The 26,617-nt window shown below is 54.5% G+C and overlaps 1 protein-coding gene across 1 annotated transcript; it reads right to left on the reverse strand.

Moving 5' to 3' along the window:
- Nucleotides 1-1,326: 1,326 nt before the first annotated feature.
- On the reverse strand, nucleotides 1,327-26,617 carry Eml2 (EMAP like 2). Its single transcript, XM_047529007.1, is given in 23 exon segments — nucleotides 1,327-1,600; nucleotides 3,979-4,109; nucleotides 5,011-5,106; nucleotides 5,529-5,616; nucleotides 6,130-6,227; nucleotides 6,432-6,520; nucleotides 6,770-6,837; nucleotides 9,279-9,410; nucleotides 10,998-11,123; nucleotides 11,226-11,380; nucleotides 14,026-14,125; nucleotides 14,802-14,936; nucleotides 15,798-15,893; nucleotides 16,877-16,987; nucleotides 17,068-17,137; nucleotides 17,739-17,888; nucleotides 20,606-20,735; nucleotides 20,929-20,957; nucleotides 23,056-23,163; nucleotides 23,352-23,475; nucleotides 23,569-23,787; nucleotides 26,321-26,443; nucleotides 26,446-26,617. Coding segments are annotated over 23 exon segments (2,550 nt in total). The 5' UTR covers nucleotides 26,492-26,617; the 3' UTR covers nucleotides 1,327-1,474.

The raw sequence follows: 26,617 nt of genomic DNA on the forward strand, positions 1-26,617 counted from the left end.
CTAATGGATTGCTGTTTGTTTTACACATTGAGCTTTTAGACCTCACGGTTTTTTTTTAACTTACTAAGACCTTCACTGAGGCAAATTTCATATTGATTCGAAAAATTAGTTTATACTACTTGTATTTTTAACCAAATGGTTTTTCATATACAAATAAAATGAATATTACAAAAAAAAAAATTTCAAAAGGGGCTTGGGGTTGCGCCCCCCCCCCCCCCAATTGCCAGTATCAAGGGGAAAAAAGTTAAAAAGTTTGGCTGGGGAAGCAGTTTAGAGGTAGAGCTTTTGCTTAGCACGTGTGAAGCCCTGAGTGTGATCCCCTGCACCCCTCCCCACGCAAGGTAAAAAAATTAAAAGTTAAGTGAAAACAACCTAGAAACTGGGGGTGTAGCTCAGTGGGAAAGCATACGTTTAGCATTTGAGAGGTCCTGGGTTCCATCTCCATCACCAAAACAAAGAAAAGCGTGCTCCAGGTAACACAAGTACCAAGCTGAGAAATCCCGGAGACACCCCCGGTGGCCACATTCCAGCCCCCTGAATTTCCTAGGCCTCTCCTGCATGGACTCCCCAGTTCTTTGAGCTGGCAACTGCTTCTGTCATTCAGGCTGGATGGCGTCAGGTTTCTGTCCTCGCAACCCAGAATTTTAGCACCTCATCTCCCCGACATCTATTTGGTCTTTAGTTCACTCCCCAGAAAAAACTCCTTCTCCCCTCCCACCCCGGGGGTCAGCGGAGTCTTCCCCGCGTTCAGACAGTCCCGCCTGCCAGGCCGTAATCATTGGTCCAGGGCTGGGCCTTCCCCCAACTGGAGACGTCACGGCAGACCACGCAGGCCCTGCGGATTGATCTGCAGATGAGCCAATCAGTTACGCGGGGGACTTGGGGCTCAAGGCTGGGAGATGGGAGCTTAGAAGCTACTGGGGGCTGTGCTTCTGTTCTGCAGAGAACGCTGGTCCCAAAGATAAATGCTGACTTGACCACTTTGAAATCTAGAGGCAGCTCGCCGTTCCTTATTTGGCTATGTGGGCCAACCATGTTCTTCTTTGGCCCAAGAGGGAGCAAGATGATTTCTGTTATTGGCGTCCAATACAGTCCCTCAATCAAAACTCTGCAATAAACACACACACACACACACACACACACAGAGGACAGTCTATGCACACACCAAATACACAGACGCTCACACCATGGCTCAGTGCACATGTCTTTATTTTTGGATGATATAAAAGAATAAACTTAAAAAACACCCCAAACCAAACACCAATGGCAACAGAGCACTGTGACCCCCTCTTCCCACCCCGATAAATAGAGACTTCTGTCTGTCAGTTCACCCTCCCGCCCCCATAACCCCCTCTGCTATAGACGTACTCTGGGTATATATTACTCTACTCGGCAATAGACATCTCCCGAAAATAGAATTCCAGCCCGGCCACCCGATTCTGCCCTGGCCCCGGGGGGCCCCGGGAGCCCGGGCTCAGACCACCCGCCACTGCAGCACACTGGTGTCCTTGCCCCCTGTGGTTAGGGCTACGCTGTCATCCCACAAGAAGGCCACATTCGTCACGTGGCTGCTGTGTCCACCGTATTTGTGGCTGAGGGCCTGTTATAGGGGAAGAAGATGGAACAAGAGGTCAGAGAGGACAAGGCCAACCCGCAGTCCTCCTGTCCCTGACCCCCTCCTCTGCTCCATAAACCCCTCCTTTAATTAGACCCAATGGGAAACGGAACTGGTTTCTTCAATAAGTTAAGGTGTAAAAATAAAAATGAGGTCTGGGGAGATAGCTCAGCTGGTAGAGTGCTTGCCCTGCAAGCACAAGGCCCTGAGTTCGATCCCCAGTACCGCAAAAAATAAATAAATAAATAAACAAATAAATAAATAAATAAAATAAAAATGAGGAGAGACTGTTCATAAAGAGATGCGAGACTCCAGCAAATGCAATGTGCGGATCCAGCTTTTTTTTTTATTTTGGCAGCACCAGAGATTGAACCCAAGGGCCCTCTAACACTGAGCTGTGCCCAGCAGATACACCCTACTCCCCCCTTTTTTTATTTTGAGACTGGGTCTCACTAAGTTGCTGAGACTGGCCTTGAACTTGCGATCCTCCTGCCTCAGCCTCCAGAATGGCTGTGATTATAGGCATGCAGCGCTGTGCCCAGCCTGGATCCTGATTTTAAAAAAACTGTGGAATGCTATTTTGGAGACAGCCATGTGAATGTGGAACTGGGTATTTGATTACATTAAGAAGTTAATGACTGCTGGGGCCAGGGGTTTAGCTCAGTGGAGGAGCTTCTGCACCTCCGGCACAAGGTTCTGGGTTTGGTGCCTAGCACAAAAAAAAAAAAAAAAAAAAAAAAAAAAAAAAAAAAAAATTAAAAAAGAGAGAGAGAGAGAGAAAGATGATTTCTGTTATCAGAATCCAAATATGCCAAATCCGATAATAGTGGAACATGCGTACTAGTGACAGGAGGGATCACTGTTTTATTTTCTCTGCTTTTATGTATGACAATTTCCTAATAAAATGTTGGAACAAGCTTTTTGTGTTAGAACCAGAGAACATAAAAATTAACAATGTCTAGTCTTGGCTAGGCATGGGTGAGCTGCTAGTGGCTTTTGGATGAGTTGAATGTGACTCACAGTAGTTTTAGAAACACAGTTGTGGACATTACTTAAAAATCCAGGGAGTTCTAAGAAGGGCTTAAAATCAGCATACTACAGTGACTATAGCTAAACTATGGAGCCAACCTAGATGTCCTTCAACAAATGAATGGATAAAGAAAATGTGGCACGTACACACAATGGAATATTACTCAGCCTTAAAGAAGAATGAAAAGATGGCATTTGCAGGTAAATGGATGGAACTGGAGAAGATCATGCTAAGTGAAATAAGCCAATCTCAAAAAACCACAGGCAGAATGTTTTCTCAGATAAGTGGATGCTGATCCATAGTGGGGAGTGGATAGGGAAGAATAAAGAAACTTTGGATTGTGCAGAGGGGAGTGAGGGGAAGGGTAGGGTGGCGGGGATGGGAAGGACGGTGGGGATAGGAAGGAAGGAAGGACAGTAGATTGAGACAGACATTATTACCCTATATACATATATGAAAAAAAAATTTTTTACAAAACATCATTGTCAAAAAAAAGTCAATGAAAAAATAAATAAATAAAAGTTAAAAAAAAATTGAGGGAGTGCAACTTAAAATCCTAATTTCTGGCCTCTTTTAAAATCATGTCAGACCTGACTGCACAGAACCAGCTTCTCATTAAAATGGGCATCAGTAGCTCCCCAGTCTCAGGCCATCACATGACCACCTACTTGGCCCTGTGGCACTGGAGTCTGGTCCCTGTCCTAGACTACAGGGAAATCCAAGATCCTGGGAAATTGAAATAACCCATCATTTGTTGAAACCATCAGCTTCATAAGGGCAGACCCTGTTTGTCTTGTTGACTGATGGATCCCCTTTGCCCAGGCATACAGTAGGTGCTCATTATTTGTTGAGTTAACAAGAAGAATCAAAGATCTCAGAACTGCAGATGCTCAGAACTTTAAAGAGCCACTTCTTCAGCACTGAAGTTCACTGACTTTCAGGTTAAGAATGGCCCTGTAACCAGGTGAGTGGCACATGCATTAATCCCAGCTACATGGGAGGCTGAGGCAGGAGGATGGCAAATTAGAGGTCAGACTCAACAACTCAGTGAGAACCTGTCTTAAAATAAACTAAAGAAGGGCTGGGGATGTGGCTCAGTGGTAGAGCGTTTGCCTACATGTGCCAGGTCCTGGGTCTAACCCCCAGTATCAAAAAAAAAAAAAAAAAAAAAAATTACAAAAGAAAGAAAGGCCCTTGGGATCAAGTCCACAGTCCTTGTTGTACAGGTGGGGAAATTAAGGCGTGCAGAAGAGTGGGATTGGACCAGAGCTGCCAAATCTTGCCCCCAACTCTGTTTACTACCCGCTGCCCCAGGGACCCTAGAGAGACTCACTCGGGGTTGACAGCAGGGGTAGCTGAACAGGTGGACCTTGCCAAAGTCATCAGCCGAAGCCAGCAGCTTGCCATCGTGGGAGCGGGCCACGGCGTTGATGTCAGTGCCATCAGCCCCCTCTGACCAGATCCCTTTGGACAAGATAGGGAGCAGTGGTAAGATGTCAGCCGGGGCCAGGGACCCCCAAAAGAGCAGCCCCACATCCACCCCCTATTCTCATCCCACCTACTGTCTTTATCAAGCATTAGAGTTAAAATTATCTTTTGAAGACACAAAGCTGACTCTGTCCCTCTACAGCTCAGAACCTTTCCATGACTCCCCAGTGGTCTCAGGAGAAAGCCTGTGACCCTCCAGGCTCTGCCTGCCCAGCCCCACCTACTGCTCCACCTTCATCCCTCAGCGGTGCTCCCCGTGAACTGTGCACAATTTAGCTGCTCTGCTTCTTGCATTTCTCCAACATCAAGTTCTATGTCACCTTTGGGTTTCCTTTTGCCTTCAGATTGTTCTCCATCTCCTGCCTCCTCTTTATCCTCCAGGTCCTAGCTCAGATGTCTTTTCCTCCAGGAAGCCCTCCCCGACTCCCTCCCAGACTAGCCACCTCCCCACCCCAGTTCAGTTTCCAGCCCCATCTACCCTGGGTCATCCCTATCTGGGGACAAGCGTGTCTCCCTCACTGGACCATGAGTTCCCGGAGAGCAGGGCTGAGGCTGCTGTGGTCACTGCCCAGACCAGGGTCAGCCCAGAGGTGCTCAGGCAGTATGTATGGATTGCATCAGGCCTGAATGACCAGGTCGCTGGGCCACTGGCACTGAGGATCTCTCTGGTCCAGGTGCCACCACCCATTTGGTCCCATGTTATTACAGCTCTAAGGAACCTTAGTAGTCATCTCACTCTGCCCTTTCCTTTGACACACATACTGCCCACACAAGGTAAAGGAGGTAACCCAGAAGGGACGGTGAAAACCACGATGAGTCTGGGATATTTCTTGGGCCTCCTGTCCTCAGTGGAACCCCCCCGCATTCCAGAACTTACCAAACACCCCAAACCCCAGGACGCAGGTAGCCGTGGCCCATTCCACGTTCCTCACAGTGTCTGCGCTGGTGATCTGTTTGCAGGTGGCTGGGTCCCCTGGGTTAGAAGTTCAAGGAGGTGTTCAGTGCTGAAGAACTACGACCAAACCCATGCATTTCACAGACAAGGTACACTCAGACCAGGCCAAGGTCCTGGAGCTCATTCCACCTCTCTGGACAGGCTGAGGGCCAGATTCGGGGTCCAGACACCTCAAACCTAAGCAGGGATAGCTGCTTAGAGACCTGCTCCTACCCATTCAACCAGAGAGGGGACGGCCAAGTTCAAAGTGGGGCCCACCAGGGAGGAAATCCGAATCCAGGGGCTCCTGAATTCCAAATCAGAACAGCCTCTGACTAATGACAGCCAGAGGGAGACCTGAAGCCCCTGCCTCCTCTACTCCTGCAGACCTGGGGAAGCCTATGCGAACCACACGTGCAAACGAGGCTGAGGAAAATGACTTTGGGTCTCACAGAACTCACAGTACAGAATCTCGTAGTCTCCGGAGTTGGTAACAAAGCAGCTGCAGTCCTGGGCCCAGTCCAGGTGGGTGATAAAACTGGAGTGGCCCTGCAGGGGGCGCATGGGGCAGTTAGAGCAGGAGAGGGCAGAACCAAGGACAGGGGGCAGGGTTAGAGTAGGAAGGGCAAAATACAGAGGGAGGGTGAGAACACAAAAGGGGCTAGGGGGAGGATACACAGGCCTCCGAGTGTGGGGCAGGGCCAGAGTCCCATGGGCGGGGCCAGACTCCAATGGGCGGGGCTGACAAAAATGTGCTTAGAAGACAATGGCAATTGGAGTAAGTGGGCAGAGCTAGACACGGGGGCGGGGCCACACAGACGATTCGCTTAGGACGTGAGCGGCGGGGCACAAGGGGGCGGGTTTAGAACTTGGGGGCGGGGCTACACGAAGGAGAAAGCTCGGAAGACAGGAGGGGATGAGCAGACGGGCCAAGACTCCTGGACGTGGTCCGGGCAAAGTCAGTTGAGTGCTGAAGCTGTGATCCCTTGGGGTAGAAAAGTGGTTAATTCTGCACCCTCTGGGCGGGGTGGCGGCGCGGGCTGGGGGCCACTGCCCACTCACCGAGCACTTGCCCAGGCGGCTGACCTTGCGGCCGCCCTGGTCCACCGTGTACACGTACACCAAGTTGTCGTGGGAGCCCACGGCCAGGTACGCCCCGTCTGGGGGAGGGGAGGGGCTATGAGGAGAGACCCAGGCTCTGCCCCCTCTTCTCCCAGATTCAGCCCGTCCTCGAGAGTCCCAGGTTCCACCCACTATCATCCCTTCCTGGCCAGGCGGCACCGCTCCATCTGCTCCACCTGCCTGTAACTCTGAGCCTCTGTCCCCAGGCCCTGTCTTTCGAGGCTCCCAGGGCAGCGCCTTACCTGGGGAGAAGCTGACCACTGAGATCTGTTCATTGCCATCTGTGTGGATAGCCACCAGGTCATGGGTCTCCGTGTCCAGCAGCAGCCATCTTTAAGAAGGCATGGTGGGGGAGAGGTGAGCTCATGGCACAGAGGGACAGCAATGTGTGGGGCCTGAGAGAGGGATTAGAGGGCCCAGCAGAGATGGAGGAGAGGCTTACTTCAAAAGAATGTGTAGGGCAGGGTACACAGGTGGTGCCTAATTAACATGTCTATGGACTTTGGGGAAGAAGATAAGGGTGTGGGGCTCTTGGTCAGTTCAGCAAGGCAGAGAAGCCTCCCCAAATATTCAGCTTTACCTGCCAGTCACTGTGCCCACCGCTAGGACAGAGCCACTGGGATGGAAGCCAGCTGAGCGGGCGGGGTCCTGAGAAGGGAGAGAAAAGGCAGGGCTCAGAATTGGAGTCCGGCGTCCACCAACGGCTCTCAGCCTGGCATGAGGGTTCTCGCCTCCCTTTCCTGTCTTCCAGGACCCACTGCCCCAGATGCCCTGGAAACCATTTCCCTTCCTGGAACCTGGCCAGAAAACAATCCTCCCAACTCGGCTGTCTCCTGATCCTTTTTTGCTACTGTTCTAAATTCCCACAGCTCTTTTATTCATCCAAGGTGATTTCCTTAGGTGAGTTCCTAGAAGTTGGACTGTTAGGACAAAGAGTATCCATATTTTTAAGGTTTTTGATATGTAATACCAACTTGCCTTCCATAAACGTGCATCGACTCACCACCAGTTGTGTCTGAGTGTCTGTTTCCCTACTCCATCAGCATGGGGTATGATACTTTTTAATTTTTATTTTGGGGACATTTGGTTCATAGGCAAAAAAGCAGCATGGAGTCACGTTAGACCTGTGTTCATTCACACTGTGACTACAACACTGTCTGTGAGTGACATCAAATAATTTGCCCTGTCCAAGCCTTGAAAGCTTCCTCTGGCAAATGGAGATAACCAATATACACTTTCCAGAATCATTATAAACAAGCTGCAAAGTCCTTACCATGGCAAGCTAGTAAATAAGATGGCCCACAATAAGCACTCAATCAAGATTAGCTATGCTGTAACTACACTGTGATGTTGGGCAAGCAATTTTGCCTTCTTGACCCTGTTTCCAAGTGGGGATCCATCATCTCTACTACCCTGAAGGTTTGGGGGAGGGCTTGGCATATAGTAGATGTTCAATTAAGATAGCCAAGACGGGCTGGGGAGATAGCTCAGCTGGTAGAGTGCTTGCCTTGCAAGCACAGGCCCTGCGTTCAATCCCCAGCACAGCAAAAAAAAAAAAAAGATAGCCAAGATGAAGATTATAATACACATCCCTAATAATGACCAGGTATACATTATCCTCCACTCACAGAAGTTCTTAGGGCACAGTGTTCCAGGACCCCAGGTAACCCTCAAGGATTCCAGAAGAAAAGCCTCAAAGGACAGTGTGGGGAATTCAATGAGCTGACCATCCTCCTTCTTCATGCCTTCTCATCCTGCACAGGCAGGGAGTTAAAAGACTACATGTCTCCAAATCCTTTGCAGGTAGAATGCAGCTGAGATTTGGGTCTGACAATTCACTGCTCTTTTTTTGGCAGGGGGAGGGAGGGTACTGGGGATTGAACCCTAGGGGTGCTTTACCACTGAGCTACATCCTTTTTATTTTTTTATTTTGAGACAGGGTCTTTCTAAATTGCTGAGGGTCTCCCTAAGCTGCTGAGGCTGGCCTCGAACTTGCAATCCTCCTGCCTCAGTCTCCTGAGTCCCTGGGATTACAGGTGTGTGCCACTATGCTGGGTTGGCTAATCCATTGCATTTTTGTAGGTTCCGAAAAGCAGAAGGTGGAGTTCATCTGCCAGTGCTGCTGACCAGCTGGGTTGTGAAAGCAATGGCATTTGTTGTACTAGTAGTACCCCAGGTGCACTAACGCGCCTTGAGCGCAGGAGCAGAGAGTATTGGCCAGTGCCAGTCTAGCCCACACTGAGTAGCTCTGGGACAAGACAGTCCAATGGGACCTTATATAACAACAAAGATGTTCTTACTTGCCCTTTCTGATATGGTATCCACTAACTAGATGAGGTTACTGAGCTCTTGAAATGGGGCTAGTGCAACCAAGGAGTTAAGTTTAATTCTATTTACTTTTTAAACTAATTTAAGTTGGAATAGCTATGGGTGGCCAATGGTCATCATCAGGGACAGTTTAGCTCTGGAGTCGACAGTTGCAGTGGGCTGGTGGCAGTTTCCTGGCTCCTGGAGTGATGACAGAATGCTCCTGGTTTGATTTTGCAGTCCCGGAGATAGAACCCAGAGACTAACGAGGCAAGGCAAGCATTCACTGAGCGGCAACCTGTGACCCAACATGATCTTTTTGAGGTACCAGGGACTGAACCCAAGAGTGCTCAACCACTGAGCCACATCCCCAACCCTTTTTTAAATTTGGAAACAGGGTCTCACTAGGTTGTTTACAGACTAACTTGGTGAGGCTGGCTTTGAACCTGCAATCCTCCTGTCTCAGCCTCCTGAGTCGCTGGGATTCCAGGCATGATCCACCATGCCCAGCCCCCAACATGATCTCGAACTCAATGATTGCTGACTCCCCACCCTCCTCACTGTTGCCAGTTTTCCCTAGACAGTCAGTTCTGGGCTTCATTCTGTGAAGGACTGGTTTCTCCAGCCCCACCAGAGGGCGTCTATTTAACATAGGCACCCAATCCCTATGTTAAATACCCTCTGCCAAGAGACCTTGTGTGGTCTCCCCCTGAGGCACGCAGCCACAAGGCATGGAATATGGGGTTCTGGCAGAAGGGTCTGTCCAGTCCCCTGCCCCTCACCTCTATGATCCTGCTCCACAGCGGCTGATGAGACTCTGAACTCCACAGATGCACCAGCTTATCCTGCCCGCAGGTCACAAACTGTGCACGGGTGGGGTGTGTGGCCAGGCCCCACAGCTCTTCCACATGGCCCTAGCAGGAATGGAGGACAAGATGGAGACGGGCATCCTGGCCCTTCTATACCCAAACCCGATGCCAGGCAGAGGCGCTGGACCAGCCCAGCAACTCGCCTGTCCCGGGTGGCTCAGGGAAGACCTCTCCCCAGCACCACCCTCCCCCTGACCAGCTGACTCCTGCCCCAGTATGAGTTGAGGCAAATCCTGCCCTTTTCTCCCAGGTTGCTGCCTTTCTCTTTGGCCAGCAGGAAGCAGGAGAGAGTAGTGGCTCAGAGCCTGACATCAGGAGGCTACATCCACCCTGGACACACACCCTGGGGCTCTAGCTCCATGGACTTGGGAAGTCCTGAAGTCTGCCTGGAGCCAGACAGAACCCAGACTTCATGGAGGGTCCCAGCCCTGTCTTGCTGACTGGTGACCAGTCATCTAGGTAGAGGACTTCTCCTGGAGTCTCAGTGTTATCTTCTGTAAAATGGGCCAGTCTCTGTGTGGCCCAGGGCGTTGCCGAGTTCACTCAGGTCATAGGTGGAAAGTGTAAATCCTAAGGCTAGCTCAGAGCTGTGCCCATGAAATGGGAGTAGCTATTATTATTAATCACATAAAACATAAGTATGTTATTAATAATGACATAATCATAATGGCAATCGTCGACAGTTAATATCCACATAATTAGTTATACTAATGTTAATAATAACTAATCTAAGTAGCATTATTAGAATATTATTAGAGTCCTTTTATTATTAGAGAGTTCTAGAGTCCTTCTGGCTTGGGACACCTAGAAAATCCCTCTGGCCCTTGCTTTCTTTCATCATCTTCATATGGAAACCAAGGCGGAAGGGGGACCTAAATGCAGCAGCACAGACTTCGGCTAGACTATCCATGGGAAAATCCACAGACGGATGAAGGAAGCGGGGGATCCCTGAACAAGGAGGAACGCTGGCCAAGACTCTGTGAGCACTGACTGCCTGCGTCAGGCACCATTCTAAACGCCGGTATGAAGTGACCCTGGGTCCTCGAAAACCCCTGTGCACTTGGTTCTGTTATTCTCCTCACTTTGCAGACACACAGAGAAGTTACTCACTTGGCCAATATCACACAGCTAATGAAGAGACTGGGGTTCACACCCAGGCAGTCCCAGCCCAGAATTCATGCTCCTAACCACTCTACTGCCTCTGGGGAGGAGGGCTTCAACCGGGTGGGGGCAGGGGGCAGGCACACCAGGAAGGAAGGAAGGGTCATTTGAGCTGCAAGAAGAAATCCCGTAGATCCCAGGAGGGCCCTCTCGTGCCCTGGAGCGATGGCCTGCGTGACAGTGTGACAGTGCCAGAGTACTTACCAACCAGACAGGAAGATGCCACCCCCGTCAAAGGACAGGAGGCAGTGGTTGTGTGGGGTGTGGGGACCTCTGCAGTGGTTCTGGGGAGCCCTGGGTCAGGGTCAGGGCCAGGGCAGTGGGGGCTAAGGGTGGAACAGGGCAAGGGACGGTAAGTGCTGTGTCAGGCTACAGGAGAAGGGACGGGCGGGCAGGTGAGGGGACATGGCATGGGAAGACAGGAGGGCTGTTGGTAAGAGCGGAGCTGCAGCCGCGGAGGGAGACGCTCACCTGCACCAGCAGCGAGAAGCCTGTGTGCACCGAGCCCTGCAGGATGGAGTTGCGGGTGGTCCCCACATAGAGCGTGTCCCCCCGGCCCTCTGCCACGGTGCGCACGGGGCCGAAGTCCTCAGGGACCTGGGCGGGCAGATGGCGCAGGACAGGAGGGTGGGGTTGGGGGCATGCCGAGGGAGCCCTGCTTGGCGGGGCCTCCTCCTCCCAGGGTCCCTGCCTCCTCACCTCCACCTCCTGCAGTTTGCCATAGTCAGAACCCCAGAGGACCACCCGCCGGTCGCGGCCTCCTCCGGACACCAGCGTGCCATCCCGCAGGGCGCAGAGCCCAAACACGCCGCCGTCGTGGGCGCCCAGCACTGCCTGGGTGATGCGGTTGCCACCTGCAGGGGCCCGGGGTCAGCGCGGAGGCTGCCCTGTGCTGACCCCTGGGAGCATCTGGAACGGGAGCCTACATCCACCAGTTCCCCAGCTCCGTCCTTCCACCCGCCACCCACGGACTCGGCCACCTTAATAGCCACCCATTAAATCATCAGAACTGACATCCGCCCTCCACCCTGACTCAGGCACACAGCCACCTACCCACGTTTGCCGTCTGTCCATCGCACCACTACCCACCTCCCATCTCTTTGTCACTGGTCCATCCACCCTTCCTCCCACCCTCCCTCATCCATCCACTGGCCCAGCCGCCCATCACCCACCCACTTCAACAGCTGCCTGTCAGTGGGCTGGGAGGTGCCGGGTGAGCAGAGATCTGCAGCCTGAGTGGAAGTTGCTGGGGCAAGAGGGACATTCCAGACAGAGAGAGCAGCCTTGTGTTAGGAAGGCAGAGAGCAGGCACTATCTAGGGACCTGGGAGAAACCTGGTGTGACTCAGGGCACACCCAAGGGCCTGAGGACTGGGACAGGAGGAGGCAGGGCCTGAGCGTGAGGGAGGCCTCTGAGGGGAGAGGGGAGGCAGGGTCATGTTTTGCATTTGCTTCTGGAACAAACTGCACTGGAGGGGCTAAGGCTTGGGACCAGGGAGGAGGCTGTGGTGGGGAAGGAAGGACCCCTCCTCTTCCCATCCCACCAGCCTCAGGGGTGGCTCCTCTTCCATCATCCAACAACTCTGAAGCTCTGCAGGACAGGCCTAGTGATCTCCTGGGGGCATGGAGATGAATCAGACCCTGTCCCGCCCCACTGTGTACAGTCCCCTGGGAAAGACACACTGCCAGGAACTGTTCAGAGCTCATTCTCCGCTGTGTGATCACAAGGAACACTCAGAACAACACAGTAGCAAAGTAGTGGCATTGTACCCACTTTATAGATATGGCAACTGAGTCTCAGGAGGCTATGACTCTCCCAAGGCCACAGAGAGCGCACACTATGTTCTGGGACCTGAACCCAGGCCCTTCCCGCTTCCAAACCAACTCCACTCCCACTGCGCAGCCCTGATGGGTAACGGCACCAGGGACCAAGCTCCCTCGGTTACCAGAACTGGCACTTGAAGATAATCCTTGCCTCTCCCTTGGCTTACAAGCAGGCAATCTGAAGCCCAGAGAGGCAAAGGCTTTACCCGAGGTCACAGAGCCATGTCTGGTTCAGGCCCATCTCCTATAGGCCGAGGGGCAGAGCAGAGTGACAGATGGAGCGAAAAAGGGAGGGACCTTAGAGCCCAAGTGTCCTGACTATGCCCAGAGCTGCACTGCTCTGAACCTATTGCGAAATGGGCGTAATTTCCAGCACAGTCCTAAATAAAAAGTGTTATGTACGGAAAAGCAAAAGTACCCAGGCCCAAAACTTCACGCTCCCCTGCTCTCCACAGCCTGGGATAACCCATTCACTCTTCCTTTTTTTTTTTTTTTTTTTTTTTTTCTTCCTGCGGTGCTGGGGATTAGAACCCAGGGCTTTGTGCTTGGGAGGCGAGCATCCTACCAACTGAGCTATCTCCCTAGCCCACCCAATTCACTCTTTATTCACCCACTTAGTCAAGAGCTGGGACAAACTTCTACTCACCCGTTGAATCCTGTCCAGGGCAACTCATTGATTAATTTTTTGAACCAGGCACAGCGGTGCACACCTGTAATCCCAGCTACTTGGGAGGCTGGGGCAGGATCTTGAGTTCCAAGTCAGTCTGGACAAGTTAGCAAGACCTTGTCTCAAAACTCAAAAGGGCTGGGGATGTGGCTCAGTGGTTAAGAGCCCCAGGGTTCAATCCCCAAAACGGAAAGAAAAAAAGAAATCCTCCTGCCTTGGCCTCCTGAGTAGCTGGGATAACAGGCAGGTGCCACCACGTCTGGCAGGAACCTCTATTCTCTTTTTTGTTCTTGTTGGGTGGGGCTGGGGTAGAATCCAGGGCCTTGAACATGCCGGGCAAGCGCTCCACCCTGCGCCACAGCCCTGGCCCGGAACAATCTCTGCCTCATGGCACATTCATCCAACAGCTGCACGACCATTCGGGCACTCTTGCATCCCTTCGCCATCACAGACCCTCCGCCGGGACGAGGCCAAGTTGTTCATGAACACACCCGCCCTCTAGCGGCCACGGCCACTCATTGATTTAAATGTTCAGAGAAGATGGGCGCATTCTGGGTGGTGCGGCCGCATTCTGGGTGGTGCGGTCGGAGACTAAAGTTCATCCGCCCAATCACCTGCCCCTTAAGCAGGGCGACACGCGAACTTTCCCATTCTTTCATTCGTTCACTAGGCAGACCCTCCGCTCAGTCACGGACCCAGACTGCGACAAAGCATCTGTCCACACAGCCACCCACCCAGCCACCGGGTGCCTCCATTCAAGCCTCCATTGACAGCTGACTCGTGGTTCAGACTTGATCCCTAACGTGGGATTTTCGGAGGCTGAGGCTGGGGAATCCCTAAGACTTCATGGAGGTGGGATCCAAGCTGAGCTCCGGAGGGCGATGGACTGACTGCACGGGTAAGGCTGCGCCCCGCCATGGCGTTCACTCCCAGGAGCGGGTTAGGAAGGAGGCAGGGCACGGGCGATGGGGAACCGGGTTGGGGGCTACACTGATGGGGTGATACTAACCTTTGCCCCAGACATAGAGGTTGCCCCCGGAGTCTCCAGTGATGACGTCGCCGCCCTCCAAAAAGGTCACACACAACACATACTTTGGTTTCTCGTGTTTCTAAGGCAGAGGAGGAGAGGAAGGTGCCAGAGCGTGGCTGAGGTCACCCACATCCAGGACTGTGGTCCAGGGGTGCCCTCTATGCTTCTGGTGTGCGATCCGGGGAGGGCACCATCGCCCTCCTAGAAGCACTGGACTCCCCGTGCCCCCAGGCCCCTTCCTGCCCCTTCATTCTGCCCCCGACCTCTCTCCCATCTGCCCGCAGTCTGTCCTGCTTCATGCCCCTCCCTCCCAGCCCGTCCTGCCTCCTCTCTGGTCCCCTCCCTGCCTCTGCCCACCTCCTTCGCCCTATCTCTACCATGCCCAGTGTTCTCGGAGCGCTCCTTTGGGCATGGAGAGGCCTCCCATCCTCCCTCCCAGGCCTCCGCTCAGTCTGTCTCAGCTTGTGTCTCTCAGCCACCCAGCCTCCGGCCTCTCTCCATAGAGATGGGCGCAGGACCCATTTATTGAGCATTTACTGTCTCCTAGGAGCTATTATGTTCTCCATCCCACTGAATCCTTCCATGTTAAGGAGGCTCATCCCCACGGTCTGGATAAGGAGACCAAGGCCCCCACGGCCACAGCTCTGCATCCCTGTACTTCCCAGCCTCTGGGATGCTCAGGGCTGCCTTGGTGTCCCACTGGGTCCCCTGCCTGCCTCCCTCAGGGCCAGCCAATCCCCGCACCTGGCACTCACCTCGAAGAGGCCCTGCCGCTTGCTCAGACTGCCGCCCTCCAGGCTCCAGAAGTAGATGTGGGATTTCCCACAAGTGATGAGCAGGCTGGGGTCCGTAGGGTGGAAGGTGGCCACCAGCACAGCTTCGTTGGAGCACTTCGGGGGGTGTAGAAGATTCCAAATGAGCAACTCAAAGTCACCAGGTCCTCCCTGTACAGCTGTGTGGGTTGTGCACTGCACACCTACTCGCTGTACCTTTCCTATGTGGCAAACTAAAGTATGGAAGGCAGGGCCAGGCAGTGAAGCATCATCATCTCCCTCATCACCAGCATCATGGTGGACATGAGAGCCTCTGCCCTGAACTAAGCACTAAGGTCATTCCATTCACTAGCTCATTCAATCCTCAGAGTACTTTGTGAGACAAGATCTACTAGCAACCCAATCCCCATTACAGATGAAGACATGAGGCTCAGAGAGGGCAAGCTGCGTGCCTAAAGCCACACAGCCAGGTAAGAGTGTCTGGAAACTCACCCAGGTTCGACTCCAGGGCTCAACCTCTTTAACTATTTCTCCTTCCCCAAGCAGTAGGCCCTGTCTTGAACCCAATTTTCCTGCCTCCAACCTGGGTATGTGACCACGGGCAAGTATCTCTCTCCCTGTCATGTGTCACCTATGAAACAGGCCACTGTCCACAGAGGCCAATCAAGGTCTGCCCTGGATATGGCAGGACCTCTGCCTAGTCAGGGGCCGTCTCACTGCCCCTCTGTGGCGCCTGCTCCACCCACGTGGCACCCCAACTTTCTCACGAGGGCCCTGGGAGGAGGATGCTGCTGTCATCTCCATTTTACAGATGAGGACACTGAGGTGCAAGGAGTGTAAGTCCCTTGCTCAAAGTCACATGGCCAGCCAACGGCAGAGCCAGGCCTTAAACACAAGTCTACCTGATTCCAGACTCCTAACTCCCAGGATGGGCACGTCCCACAGGGGCACCCCAGGGGGGGACAGTGGTCACCCCACCTTGCCATCCACCACCTTGGTCTCCTTGGCCCAGTCCCACACGGACAGCATGTGATCATTGGATTCGTCCACCGCACACAGCAGGCTGCCTCCATTCTGCAGAGGGGGAAAGGGGAGGTCAGGGTGGCCCTGGCCGGGCATCTGAGACATACTAAAATACACCCCACCAGGGACCACGACGACCCCTTCATGGTGCTGCCACTGAACCCAGCGCCTCCTGCTCTGCCACGGAAGGACACCCTCAGTTCCCTGAAGGTGTGGCCTTTTGAGATGACTGGTCCCTAGCTTGGGTTTTTCTGCTGCCTGCAGGAAGAGCCGGGAATCCTTGCTGATATCGTCTCAAGTGCACTTGCACATGCTGTGACTTCATGGCTGTGAAATCCAACCATTTTACAGTTGGTATAAGGTGGGATTTTCCTATACCTCTTGTTCATTTTGAATTGGCAGGGCTGCGTGGAGTTTTGGGGTCCTTTCCCTCCATGATTTGGCCACAAGATAGCTTTTTTTGTTCTGAAACTCTCAAATGTCTCCTCAGGCCTCAGGAAATCTGGGAGGCTCTGGTCCGGCGCTCCTTAACCTATCTGTGGGAGGAAGGCTTGCTTTTCACTTCCCAGTCTGTCGCAGACTAGCACTTCCAAAAGTTATAATAAAAATGTAAAATATGACTTAAAAGGGAAAAAAAAAAAGCCCACCGATCACACGCTCGGGCGTTATGGAAAAGTCAAGTTGCTCTACGAATTCCCCAGGGCTCACTCAGGCCTTCTGGACGACCTGGGCCTGGAGGCACAAAGGAGCCAACAGGCTCAGAAGGCCCAGGAGGTGAGGATCCTCCCCTAACGCAGACGGGCTTCACCCCATCTCCCGGGAAATGCTGCCAGCACGGGACAGACCAGGCCACACGCGGGCCTCCAGGTGGATAATCACGCAGCTTTGGGGGTCACAGAGGCTGCCGTGGTCCCAGTGCCTGGAACTCCCCCGCCTCTGGGACAGCCTGCTGGGCGCCTGCAGCAGGTAGGAAGGCACAGGCTCTTGACTTGCTGTTGGAGGGGGCGGCACGTCAGGGTGGCCCAAGGACTTACAGATTTGGAGAAGCCCACGCAGCACACGGCTCGGTCAAACACCCCCAGGCCCAGCACGTGTAAGGTGGACAGGGAAACTGAGTCCCAGATGCGCACGTGGGGCGGCAGCAGCTGCCGGGAAGAGAGGCCTGTGACCTGGGGGCCTGGCTGTGTCCTGTCCTCCCTCCCCGCCGGCCCCTCAGCTCCATTACCTTCCCCTCCTTGGTGGTGCCGGCCACCTGTCCTGTAGCGATGGTGACCATATCCGGGTGGACAGCCAGGCTGCAGAAAGGGGGCAGAGGGAAGGACGTAAGGGACGTAAGGGACTTAAGGGATCACAGGGACCAGGACCCTCCTGCAGCAGGGTCTGCACCCTCCACCGACTCGGCGTCTGGCCATGCATTCGGCAAACTAGTTGATTGAGTTATTTAGTCGATAAACATTGATTTTTGTCCTTCAATAGCGATAAAGGAATATCAGAAGGGAGACTTAGGCCTGGGTCTCTCTGTAACTCCAATGCCCAAGAGACCTCAGGTCTGGACTAAAAATAGCATCCAGGAAAACAGAGATTTAAGGGGGCCGCAACTCTCCAACTGCTCTATCAGTTCAGGCTTTTCAAATGAAGCTAAAAATGAAAAAGAAAAAAGAAAAACATCCAGGCATTGAGTTAAGTCACCAACCCTTGAAATATTCACCATCGATCTGCGTTTTCCCACTGAAATCCGCCTGCGGGCTGCGCTGCCGCCAGAGTCGGGGATGTTGGAGGGCTCTGCCCCGCCCCACCCCGGGGCCCGGAGGCAGCCGCGTGGAAGGAGGCCCGGGAGGGGCGGGGCGACCTGCACCCTGGCCAGCCCTGTGCCCTCCTCTGCCTGCCGCAGCTCACCATTTGATGTCATCGTTGTGTCCCAGGTAGTGGCGCTGCCTCTGCTCCTCCACGCTGTACAGCACGGCCACAGAGGCCACAAAGTACACGATCTCGCCGGTGGGCAGCAGGTAAAGGTTGGCCCTGCAGTCGCGGCCGCGGTAGCCGTAGCTAGAGGCGCCCAGGGCCTGTTAAGGAGCGTGCTTGCTGTGTGCTGGCCACAGACCCAGGAGGTCAGCGGAGCAGGTCTTCCTGCCTCCACTCCACCCTCTGGAATGGGCTGAATGGTGGTCTTCCCCCCCAAAATGGGTCCAGCTTTTAGCCCCTGGAACCTGTTTTTCTGACCTGTGGAAAATGGGTCTTTGTGGATGTAATTAGGTATTTCCGGATGAGAACTTCTGGGATGTGTTATGTGGGCCCTAAATCCAATGACAAGTGTCCTTATAAGGCATAGAAGACACAGATATGGGGGGGTGAGGATGGAGATTGGGGTGACGCGGCTATCAGTCAAGTAGCCCGAGGGTCACTGGCAGCCACCTGAAGCCAAGAGATGACAAGGAACAGATTTTTCCCCAAAGCTTCTGGAAGAGATGTGGCCCTGCCAACACATTGATTTTGGACTTCTGGTCTCTAGAATTGTCAGAAAAAAAAAAAAAAAAAATTCCGTTATTTTAAGTGACCAAGTTTGTAGCAATTGGTGCAGTAGGGCATGGAAAACTAAACCCCCCCAATCCAAACCAGGCCACAGGAATCCTATGAAAACCCAGTGACAGCAGGGTATGGTGGTGCACACCTGTAATCCCAACAGTCTGGAAGTCTGAGGCAGGAGGATCACAAGTTTGAGGCCAGCCTCAGCAACTTTCAGTACCAATCCCAGGTACCAAAAAAAAAAAAAAAAAGGTCCAGCTTGGCCTATGTGGGCCCCATTCCTTGCTCCCCTCCCACGTGCCCGGCTCCACTCACACTAGCTTTGTCACCTCAGGGCCTTTGCAGGTGCTGATCCCACCAGCTGGGTACCCTTCCCTTCAGTTCTCTACCTCCTTCAGGTCTGGCTCAACTGTCAGCTCCCGCAGAGGGTTTTCCTGACATTCTACTTGAAACTGCAAAGCCACCCACTCTGCCCACTCCTCCAGCGCACTCTGCACTCCACATCATCCGTCCTGTCAGCCACGACTCGTCTCTGGGGTTACAGTGACGGCTCTGGCAGGGCAGGGACCTCGTCTGTGTTGTTCACTTGAGTATCTGCTGTGCCCATGTCAGGACCTGGCACCCTGTGCACACCACGAGTCCACTGTTGGATGAATGGCTGTGCGCGGCTGAGGACTCGGTGGTTCCCAGGGCCCTTCCCTGGCCTCGTCGGGACTGCGCCTTCCTCGCTCTCTGATTTTGGAGTCCATTAACATGCCAAGATCATGACCTCCGCCACTCCAGGGCCCTCGCCTGGTCCACCCTTCCCGCCACACTTCACAGCTGTCACCTCCTGCACTCTCGGGCTCATTTGCTCCACTGGACTCGCCTTACGGGGCGACCGGCTGATTGACTTGGTGACTGCCCAGGGAGTGCAGTGGGGGAGCCGGGGCTGTGCTGTTCACATCTGCACCTCCTCCCCGGGAAGCCCTCCCTGGCTCCAGGCCGAGCCCCGTCCTGACCCGTCAGGGCCTCATGCACCCTGGGTTGTCACTGTCAATAAGTTCATTACCCCACTGGACTGTGAATTCCAGCAGGGCAGGTGGACACCATCAGTGGTCACTGCTATGTCCCCAACCTGCTGTCCTAGACATTCAAAATGACTACACATCCTGGCCCCATAGAAACCACTCTTGCCCTGCAGTCGTTACAGAGACGGGCAGTCCGAGGCCCACATTAACTTGCATAGTCTTAGCCAACTTTCAAGTTTATCAAGTCCTCCTGGCAGGACAGTTGGGCCGCATTCCTGTGGGTATTTCCAGCCTCCTGGAGAAGACTGTGGGCTCCCAGGAGGCCTCTCGGGAGGAAACCAAGGCCCAGGGAGAAGTAGGCAGGGCTGGGTTCCTGTGGACTCAAAGCTGCTGGGCTCTCTGACTCCCCAGGACAGGGCTGGGTCCCTTCTTGGGGTCACCAGTTGCAAAAATACAACACTCTCAATTCTCAAGAGAAGGATCATATTATCCCATGTGTTTGTACATGGACGCACTGAGAACCTCGCCCATCATGTAATCAGTGATGGATAAAGACTGGCTATTACTTCATCAATCCCTGTGTACAGAGAATGAACTATGAGCACAGCACTTCCCTGCATTATTTCAGTCCTACACTTCTGAGACTGTGAAACCCATTTTTTATACGAGACAACAGGGGCAGAGAGAGGTAAGATGACTTATCCAGGGTCCCACAGTCAGCTGGGGGCAGAGCTGGGATTTGAACCCATCTCTACCAGGCTCCAAAGCTAGGGCTCTTACCCATTTTATGTTTCTCAAACACAGAAAGGTCACTATGGCCACAGAGTCCTTGCACCTACTGAGTGAGCCCTCTGCCTGGACCTAAGTGTTCATTTCTCAGCTCAAATGTACTTCCCGCCACAGAAACCCCACTACTCCCCTCACGTGACCCCAGGTTATGGTGTCCCCAGCACTTATTCCTAAGTGAAATGATCTTGTTTATTTTTCCATGGTCTCTGAGTTCTCATCTGTCTCTGGGCTTAGAAGCTGCCCACTGGTAGAAGAGAATCTGACATCTCAAAAGCACTTAGCAAACATTGGCCATTGTTTGGGGCTGACCTGCTTTCCTCTGCTCTCCTGGGAACCCCCACCTTCAGCACTATTGTCCCTTTCTCCCACCAAAGTCCTCACTGAGACTGCTGTCTCCTGCAGGTGCCTGGCACCCAGGGAGGGATTAAAACCAAAGGATACACCCAGTCCAGCTTGAGCCGGCAGGATGGCAGCTCCGAACGGGTGTCCAGGCTGTAGGTGGGCGCCAGCTCGTCCGGGATTAGCATGGGCACAGGGCGGCCCCTCAGGAACATTTTCACAGAGCCATCCTCTGCCAAGACACCCCCAGAGGTCAGGCGTGGGCAGCAGCCCCGTCTCATTCCCATTCCTCTTGGGATTCATTTTTTCTTTTTTAAACAAGGGGAGAAACTGAGGCCAGAGAAGCAAAGACCCAGTAGCCAGGTCCCCTGACCTCTGGCTCTGGCCTGCCACCCCAGCAAGCCCCTCCCTCTCTGGCCACTCACCCATGCTGAAGATCACCTCTTTGGTTTTGCTGTCAGGAAAGGACGCAGAAAAGAAAAGGGAAAAAAAGAAAGTGCTTGAGGAGGCGGGTCAGAAAAGATGAGGAGCCACTCCCCCACCCCACCGCTCCCCGGAGGTCTCTGACGGATAATGGGGGCCGAGTAAGGAGCGGAGCGCTGCCTCTCTGCAGGCCGTGTGCTTTGCTCGGTTGATCTTGCAGAGCCTAAGACACAGGCCCAGAGAGGCAGTGATCGCCAAAGATCACACAGCACGAAGTGGCGGGGCCGCGATCCTGGAAGAGGGGAGTCACCAGAGACCCCTCCCTCCTAATCAGCACGATGCTCCCCAGCTCTCCCCACCCCAGCCCTCCAGCTCCCCAAACTTCAAGCAGCGAGAGAAGCAGGGAAGGGGCGTGTCTCCACATTCGCTCCGCGGGCGAAAGGGGTGAGGCTCTCGGACCCGGGTCCCTGGGGATAGGGCGGCCTGGGATCCAGGCCCCGGGAGCGCGGGGAGGAGGGGGTCTGCGAGAGGGTCTCACCCGGCTCCAAAGCTACTCATGGCGGCGGCTGGCGGAGCTTCGGGGCCGGGGGTGGAGCCGGGCCGGGCTCCGCCGCTTCCGGCCCTAGGAGGCGCCCGCGCCGCCGCACCCTGCCCCGCCCTCCGCGGCCGACCCCTGGAGCCCGCGGGTGCCGCCGGGTCCCACATCCCGACCTGCGGAGTCCCGGTACCGGGCTCTTTTTTGGGGGTGGGGGAGAGTGATTGAGAACACGAACGCTGGAGCGCCCCTGCCTGAACCCAGACCCCAGTTCTGCTTCTTTTTAGCGGTGTGAACAAGTTGCCCATTGCCCATCTGCACGGGTTCCTCGTTTAAAAGAGGGGATAATCAGCGTACTTACACCTCTCCAAGTAATTGGGAGGATGAAATTAATTAACTCCTGCAAGCACCTGGAGTGGTGTTTGGCACAATTGGGGGGGATAACGGGGATTGAGCCCAGAGGAATTTTGCCACTGAGCTACATCCCCAACCCTTTCTATTTTTGAAATAGTGTTTGCTGAGTCTGGCCTCGAACTTTCGATCCTCCTGCCCCAGCCTCCTGAGTAGCTGGAATTACAGGCGTGCGCCACTGAGCCAGGTTAACACATAATGCATTTGCTATTATTTCAGTGAAATCGAACTGTGCGGATTTTAATTCTGGTCCTGCCTTAGCCCAGCCTCTAAGCCCTGACCACACCCACTGCACAGAGACCCCGCCCCTTAGTTTTGGACTCCGCCCAATTTTCAAATGGCCCCGCCTCCCAATAGTTAGTCACGCCCAATGCTCTGATCATACCCACCTCCCTCCTCCCAACCCTGCCCATGGGTTGACTCAGTCTCTAGATAATCCCAAGCCCTAGGCCACTCCCAAGCCCTAGGCCACTCTCCTCTGGCCCCACCAGGCAGTCTTCCCTTTCACCTGGTTCAGTCCCAGTGTTAAAAGTCCCTTCAAGTCCTCCAAGTTGGCTCCGCCTCTTGAGATTGGACCACACCTCCCTAAGGCTGTGCTCGACTTTCAAGTCACGCCTATTACCACCCGACAGTTCCCTGATTCCGCTAGGTGCAGGGCTCTGGAAATCTGACAGGTGCCCACCTGATCTCAGCCTCTCTGACCCCTCGCCCGAGGTTCTGATTCCACCAGTCTATCACTCTGGCCACATCCTCAAATTCCAACCACACTCCTCCCTCTGATTCCTCTATTCGCTGCATAAATTCTAGGGTGTCGGCCCTGACTCCACCCCTAGACTCAAAGAGGACTCTCTTTCACCTTAATGGCCACGCCCATGATGCTGGCTCCTCCCCGAATTCCTCACTGGCTCACCCAGAAGACCCTGCCCCTCCAAGCATTCTGAGTTCCAGTTCCGTCAGGAAGGCTCGGACCACGCCCCTCGGCATTAGCTCCACCCCTCCTGGCCTTCCATTTTGACTAAGCCGCCTCAAGCACTGTACCCGCATTCTGAGCTAGCTCACCCCACTCTAAGCAATGACCTTGTGGCGGTGGCGGGAAGCTTGACTTTAAATTCCCTATCCACTCTCCTGTCTGCCTGGGGTTCTGACTCCACCCTCGGTGACGTGACCCCGCCCCAAAACTTACCCTTCCTTTTTGGCACTGCAATTGCTGCTGGAGGATGTGGTGCGGCTGCGGGGGTCCTCCCGACGCACCGAGGCGAGGCGTTCTGGTGACAAGTAGCGGCGGCCACTGCTGAAAGAGCACAGTGCTGGGGTCAGAACCTGTAAGACCAGCAGGAGATGCCTCGGGCAGGTCTGGGCCTCCCTGCACCCTCGGCTGCTGGAGATGGGGCACATGGATCTCTCCCTCTCCTTACGAACATCCTCCATCTCACAAAAAGTGGTGGAAGAGGCTGGGGATTCGGCTTGCTGTGGCCTTACCTGCGCCCGGAGGTCGCCTCCTTCTTGGGGGAAGATGGGGACGTGGCATAACCGCCCACGCGCCGCGGGGGTCCCGAGCCATTGAGGGGTGCCCTCGTGGGAAGGCCTTTCAAGAGCTGACACACTGGATAGATGGGTTTGAAAGGACAGAAGAGGGTGAGTGTGAGGTCCAGGCGCCGGGCCCTCCCATCTCGCTCCTCCAGCCTAACCAGGATACCCGAGGCGGTGGTGCCTAGGCGCGGGGGCGCGCGACCCTTAGGTGTGCCCCTCGCACGCAGCGCCGCGCCCTGTTCTTCGCATGCCCGCAGGCGACGCAGCGCGTCCGCCAGCGCCGCCTTTAGGACAGCCAGTTCGTCTTCCTGCAGCTGCAGCCGCTGCTCCAGCGCCGACACGCGGTCATCCACCTCCATGCCGCTCGTGCCCGACAAATTGTCATCTGGAAGGAGGGGGAGCGCGGGCTGCTGGGGCCACCCAGGAGCTTCAAGCCCGAGGCATCCCTCCTGGTTCTTCAGGTCTAAGCGGGGACCAGCCACGCTCCCTACTTCTTCCGCAACCTGGGGCTGGGATGCTTGGAGATGGGCCCAGGAAGAGGGCTCCGCAGGGGGAAGGAAATCCCCACCGCTCTCCCGCCCTTCCCCACCTCCTCGCTCTAACACAGCGCCCCGAAGTGTGACTCTGGGGAAGTCCCTTCCTCTCTTCAAAGATTCTACCAATCCAGGAGCCTCTCACTCTGGTTTAAAGATTCTATGACTAAGAAGCTAAATGCCTGAGTGATATCAACATTTCAAGGATGACATCAGCTTTCTCCAGTGACACCAACCTTCTAGTCGGATCCCCAACATTCTCTGACAAACATCTATATTCCATTGTGGGTACTAACGTTCCCTCACAGTCTCTAAGACTTTCCAAGTCAAAAGTCATGCTTTGATCCCCTCCCTCCCCGCCTCTCCTCACCAAGGGGTTGGCCCGCTGCAAGGATAGAGTTTCTGCAGGCCCTGGTGGCGGACTTGGGGCATGCAGGCAGCACAGGGCACCGAGGAGACCCGAGGAAGGGAGATGAAGGGGAGATGACCCTCAACCTCTCTTCCTCAACTGGAGCGCCTCTCCTCTGCACCCCTTCTTTTTTTTTTTTTTTTTTTTTTTTGCCTATGTACTTCACACCCCCGATTTGAATCTCCCCCTCCTCTTCAAACCAAGAGTGCAGTCAAATGACTCCTCCATCTCCTCCAACCCCACCCATTTTCCCCGAAGTGGGGAATCCTAGATAGCCCCCCTCCCAGACCACTCATACCCAGACTCATTGCTGGCCACAATCGAGGAGACCCTGGCTCCCAGCCCGGTGGAAGTCAAGATCGTAGCATAAACAGGAACGGGGCGTGGAGGTCGCACCTGCCATCCCATGTCCCTAGGCCGCCCTGCCTGCCCGCTGGTCTCCGCAGTGCAGCCCTCAGTCCCTCCCCTCCCTCCCTCGGCGGCCCAATCGCCTGCCCGGCCTCGCCCGCCCTGCCCCCCATCCAATACTTCGCAGATCCCTGCCTGAACCTGCAGAGGAAGGTGGGGGCCTCCAGAGGTTAGAGGGAGAGAGCCATCTGCGCCTGGAACCCATTAGGGAAGGGGGAACCCATAACGTGATGCTGTTGGCCTCACATTTTGCAAAGGAGGAAACCAAGGGCATAGGTTGTACAGAGTGTGCAGAGCTGGGCAAAGGGTCAGGCGGCAGGGGAGAAGGGGTCCTAATCAGTTCCTGTGCTGAGCCCTCTCTTACCTATCATTAATACTACTACAAAAAATGGTATCTGTTTTTGCAAGCTTCTGTGTGTTAGGCACTGCTCATGCAAAACACTTAGCATGTTTCCTGGCTCATGATAGGTGCTCAGTAAACCCAGAAGAGGATTCACTTATTTTTTGGTACATATGCTCCTGGTAACTCCTGTAGTTGTAGTCTGCCCTTTTAGGAGGAGAGAAGGAAGACTGCAGCCCAGAAGTTTGAAGTTACTTGTGCATGGTCACACAGTCTTTGAGTGGCAGAAACCATACTTGGCCAGGCTTATTGACCCTGTCATCCTGCCTCTTAGAGGGGCAGAGGAGGACAAATTGAGCATTCAGGATCCTCTGCCAACTCCAATGGTCTTTGGTCATATCTGGGAGTGTGCCCAGACGAGTGACCTCTAAACTAGAAGATGGTCCCTTCTTAGGGCCCCTGAATGAAACAGAAGCAATTTTACCTTAACAATTCAGCTCCCACCCAGAAAAGCCAGCATCATTATGAAGGCTTGACCTGCCCATCTCAACCGCCATGACTCAAGCCGTCCACCCCTCCTGACCAGTTCCCCGGCCTCAGCTCTTTTGCTAAGACCAGCCCCCACTTCCCACGTCTCCTCATGTCTCTACTCCCCTTTGCCCCCAGCTCCCCTCTTCTGGACCTGACACCCCCAATGGCCCTTCTGGTATCACATTCATTTGTCTAGGGAGAAGGGTGGGGCCTTAAGTGGGGGAGGACTGGCCTTGGGTCGGGGGCTATAATGGAGGAGAAGTTCTCTGGCACCCTACCAGTCGCACACTCCTGCCTTCAACTCGACAGCAAATCCCACCCTCGTTCCTACTCTAATCTGTTTGTTTCTCCACTACGGAGAGAACGGAGGGTCCCAGAGGCTTGAGGGGGAGAAGGAGGGCAGATTTCCAGGCCCAGTGGTCCCTCAAGCCTTCTCTCCTTTCCATAAACTCAATTGGGATCTGCCCCTCCCTCCATCTAGCCACCTTGGGAGCAAGGGCAGATCCAAGTGGGTGAATGGGTGGGAGATCCTGGCTTTGGGGATGGGGACCTTGGTCTGGGGTCAGGGTCCTGCTGAAGGAAAGAAAGGGGATCTTCAGCAAGGGAAGGGATAGAGACTTGGAAGAAGGAGATGGGGTAGGAGGAGATGGGTCCAGCTCTAGTCAAGGCCAGGGTCTGAACTGAGGAGGGGTCTCACCGTTGCAGTATTGCAGCAGCGAGGATGTGTCGTAGAGGCCGCAGAAGGCCGGGCCGCGCTCCGCCATCGCCCCGACACAGCCACCGCCGGCCCCCCCGGCCCCAGCCCGGGCCCGGTCCCCCCCCCAGGCCCTGCCTCCCGTTGCCATAGCAACGCCCTCCGTTCCAGCATCCCCAGCTTGGCCCGCCGGGCATCAGGCGGCCGGCGCCGGGCCTGGCACCGGGGTCATCCCCCAGGATGCCCAGAAAGGGGGCTCGGGACACCGTCTGCCAGTCCCCCGCAACAGAATCTTCAGGC

The sequence above is a fragment of the Sciurus carolinensis genome, chromosome 16, assembly GCF_902686445.1.
Source record: "Sciurus carolinensis chromosome 16, mSciCar1.2, whole genome shotgun sequence".
Taxonomy (NCBI): Eukaryota; Metazoa; Chordata; class Mammalia; order Rodentia; family Sciuridae; genus Sciurus; species Sciurus carolinensis.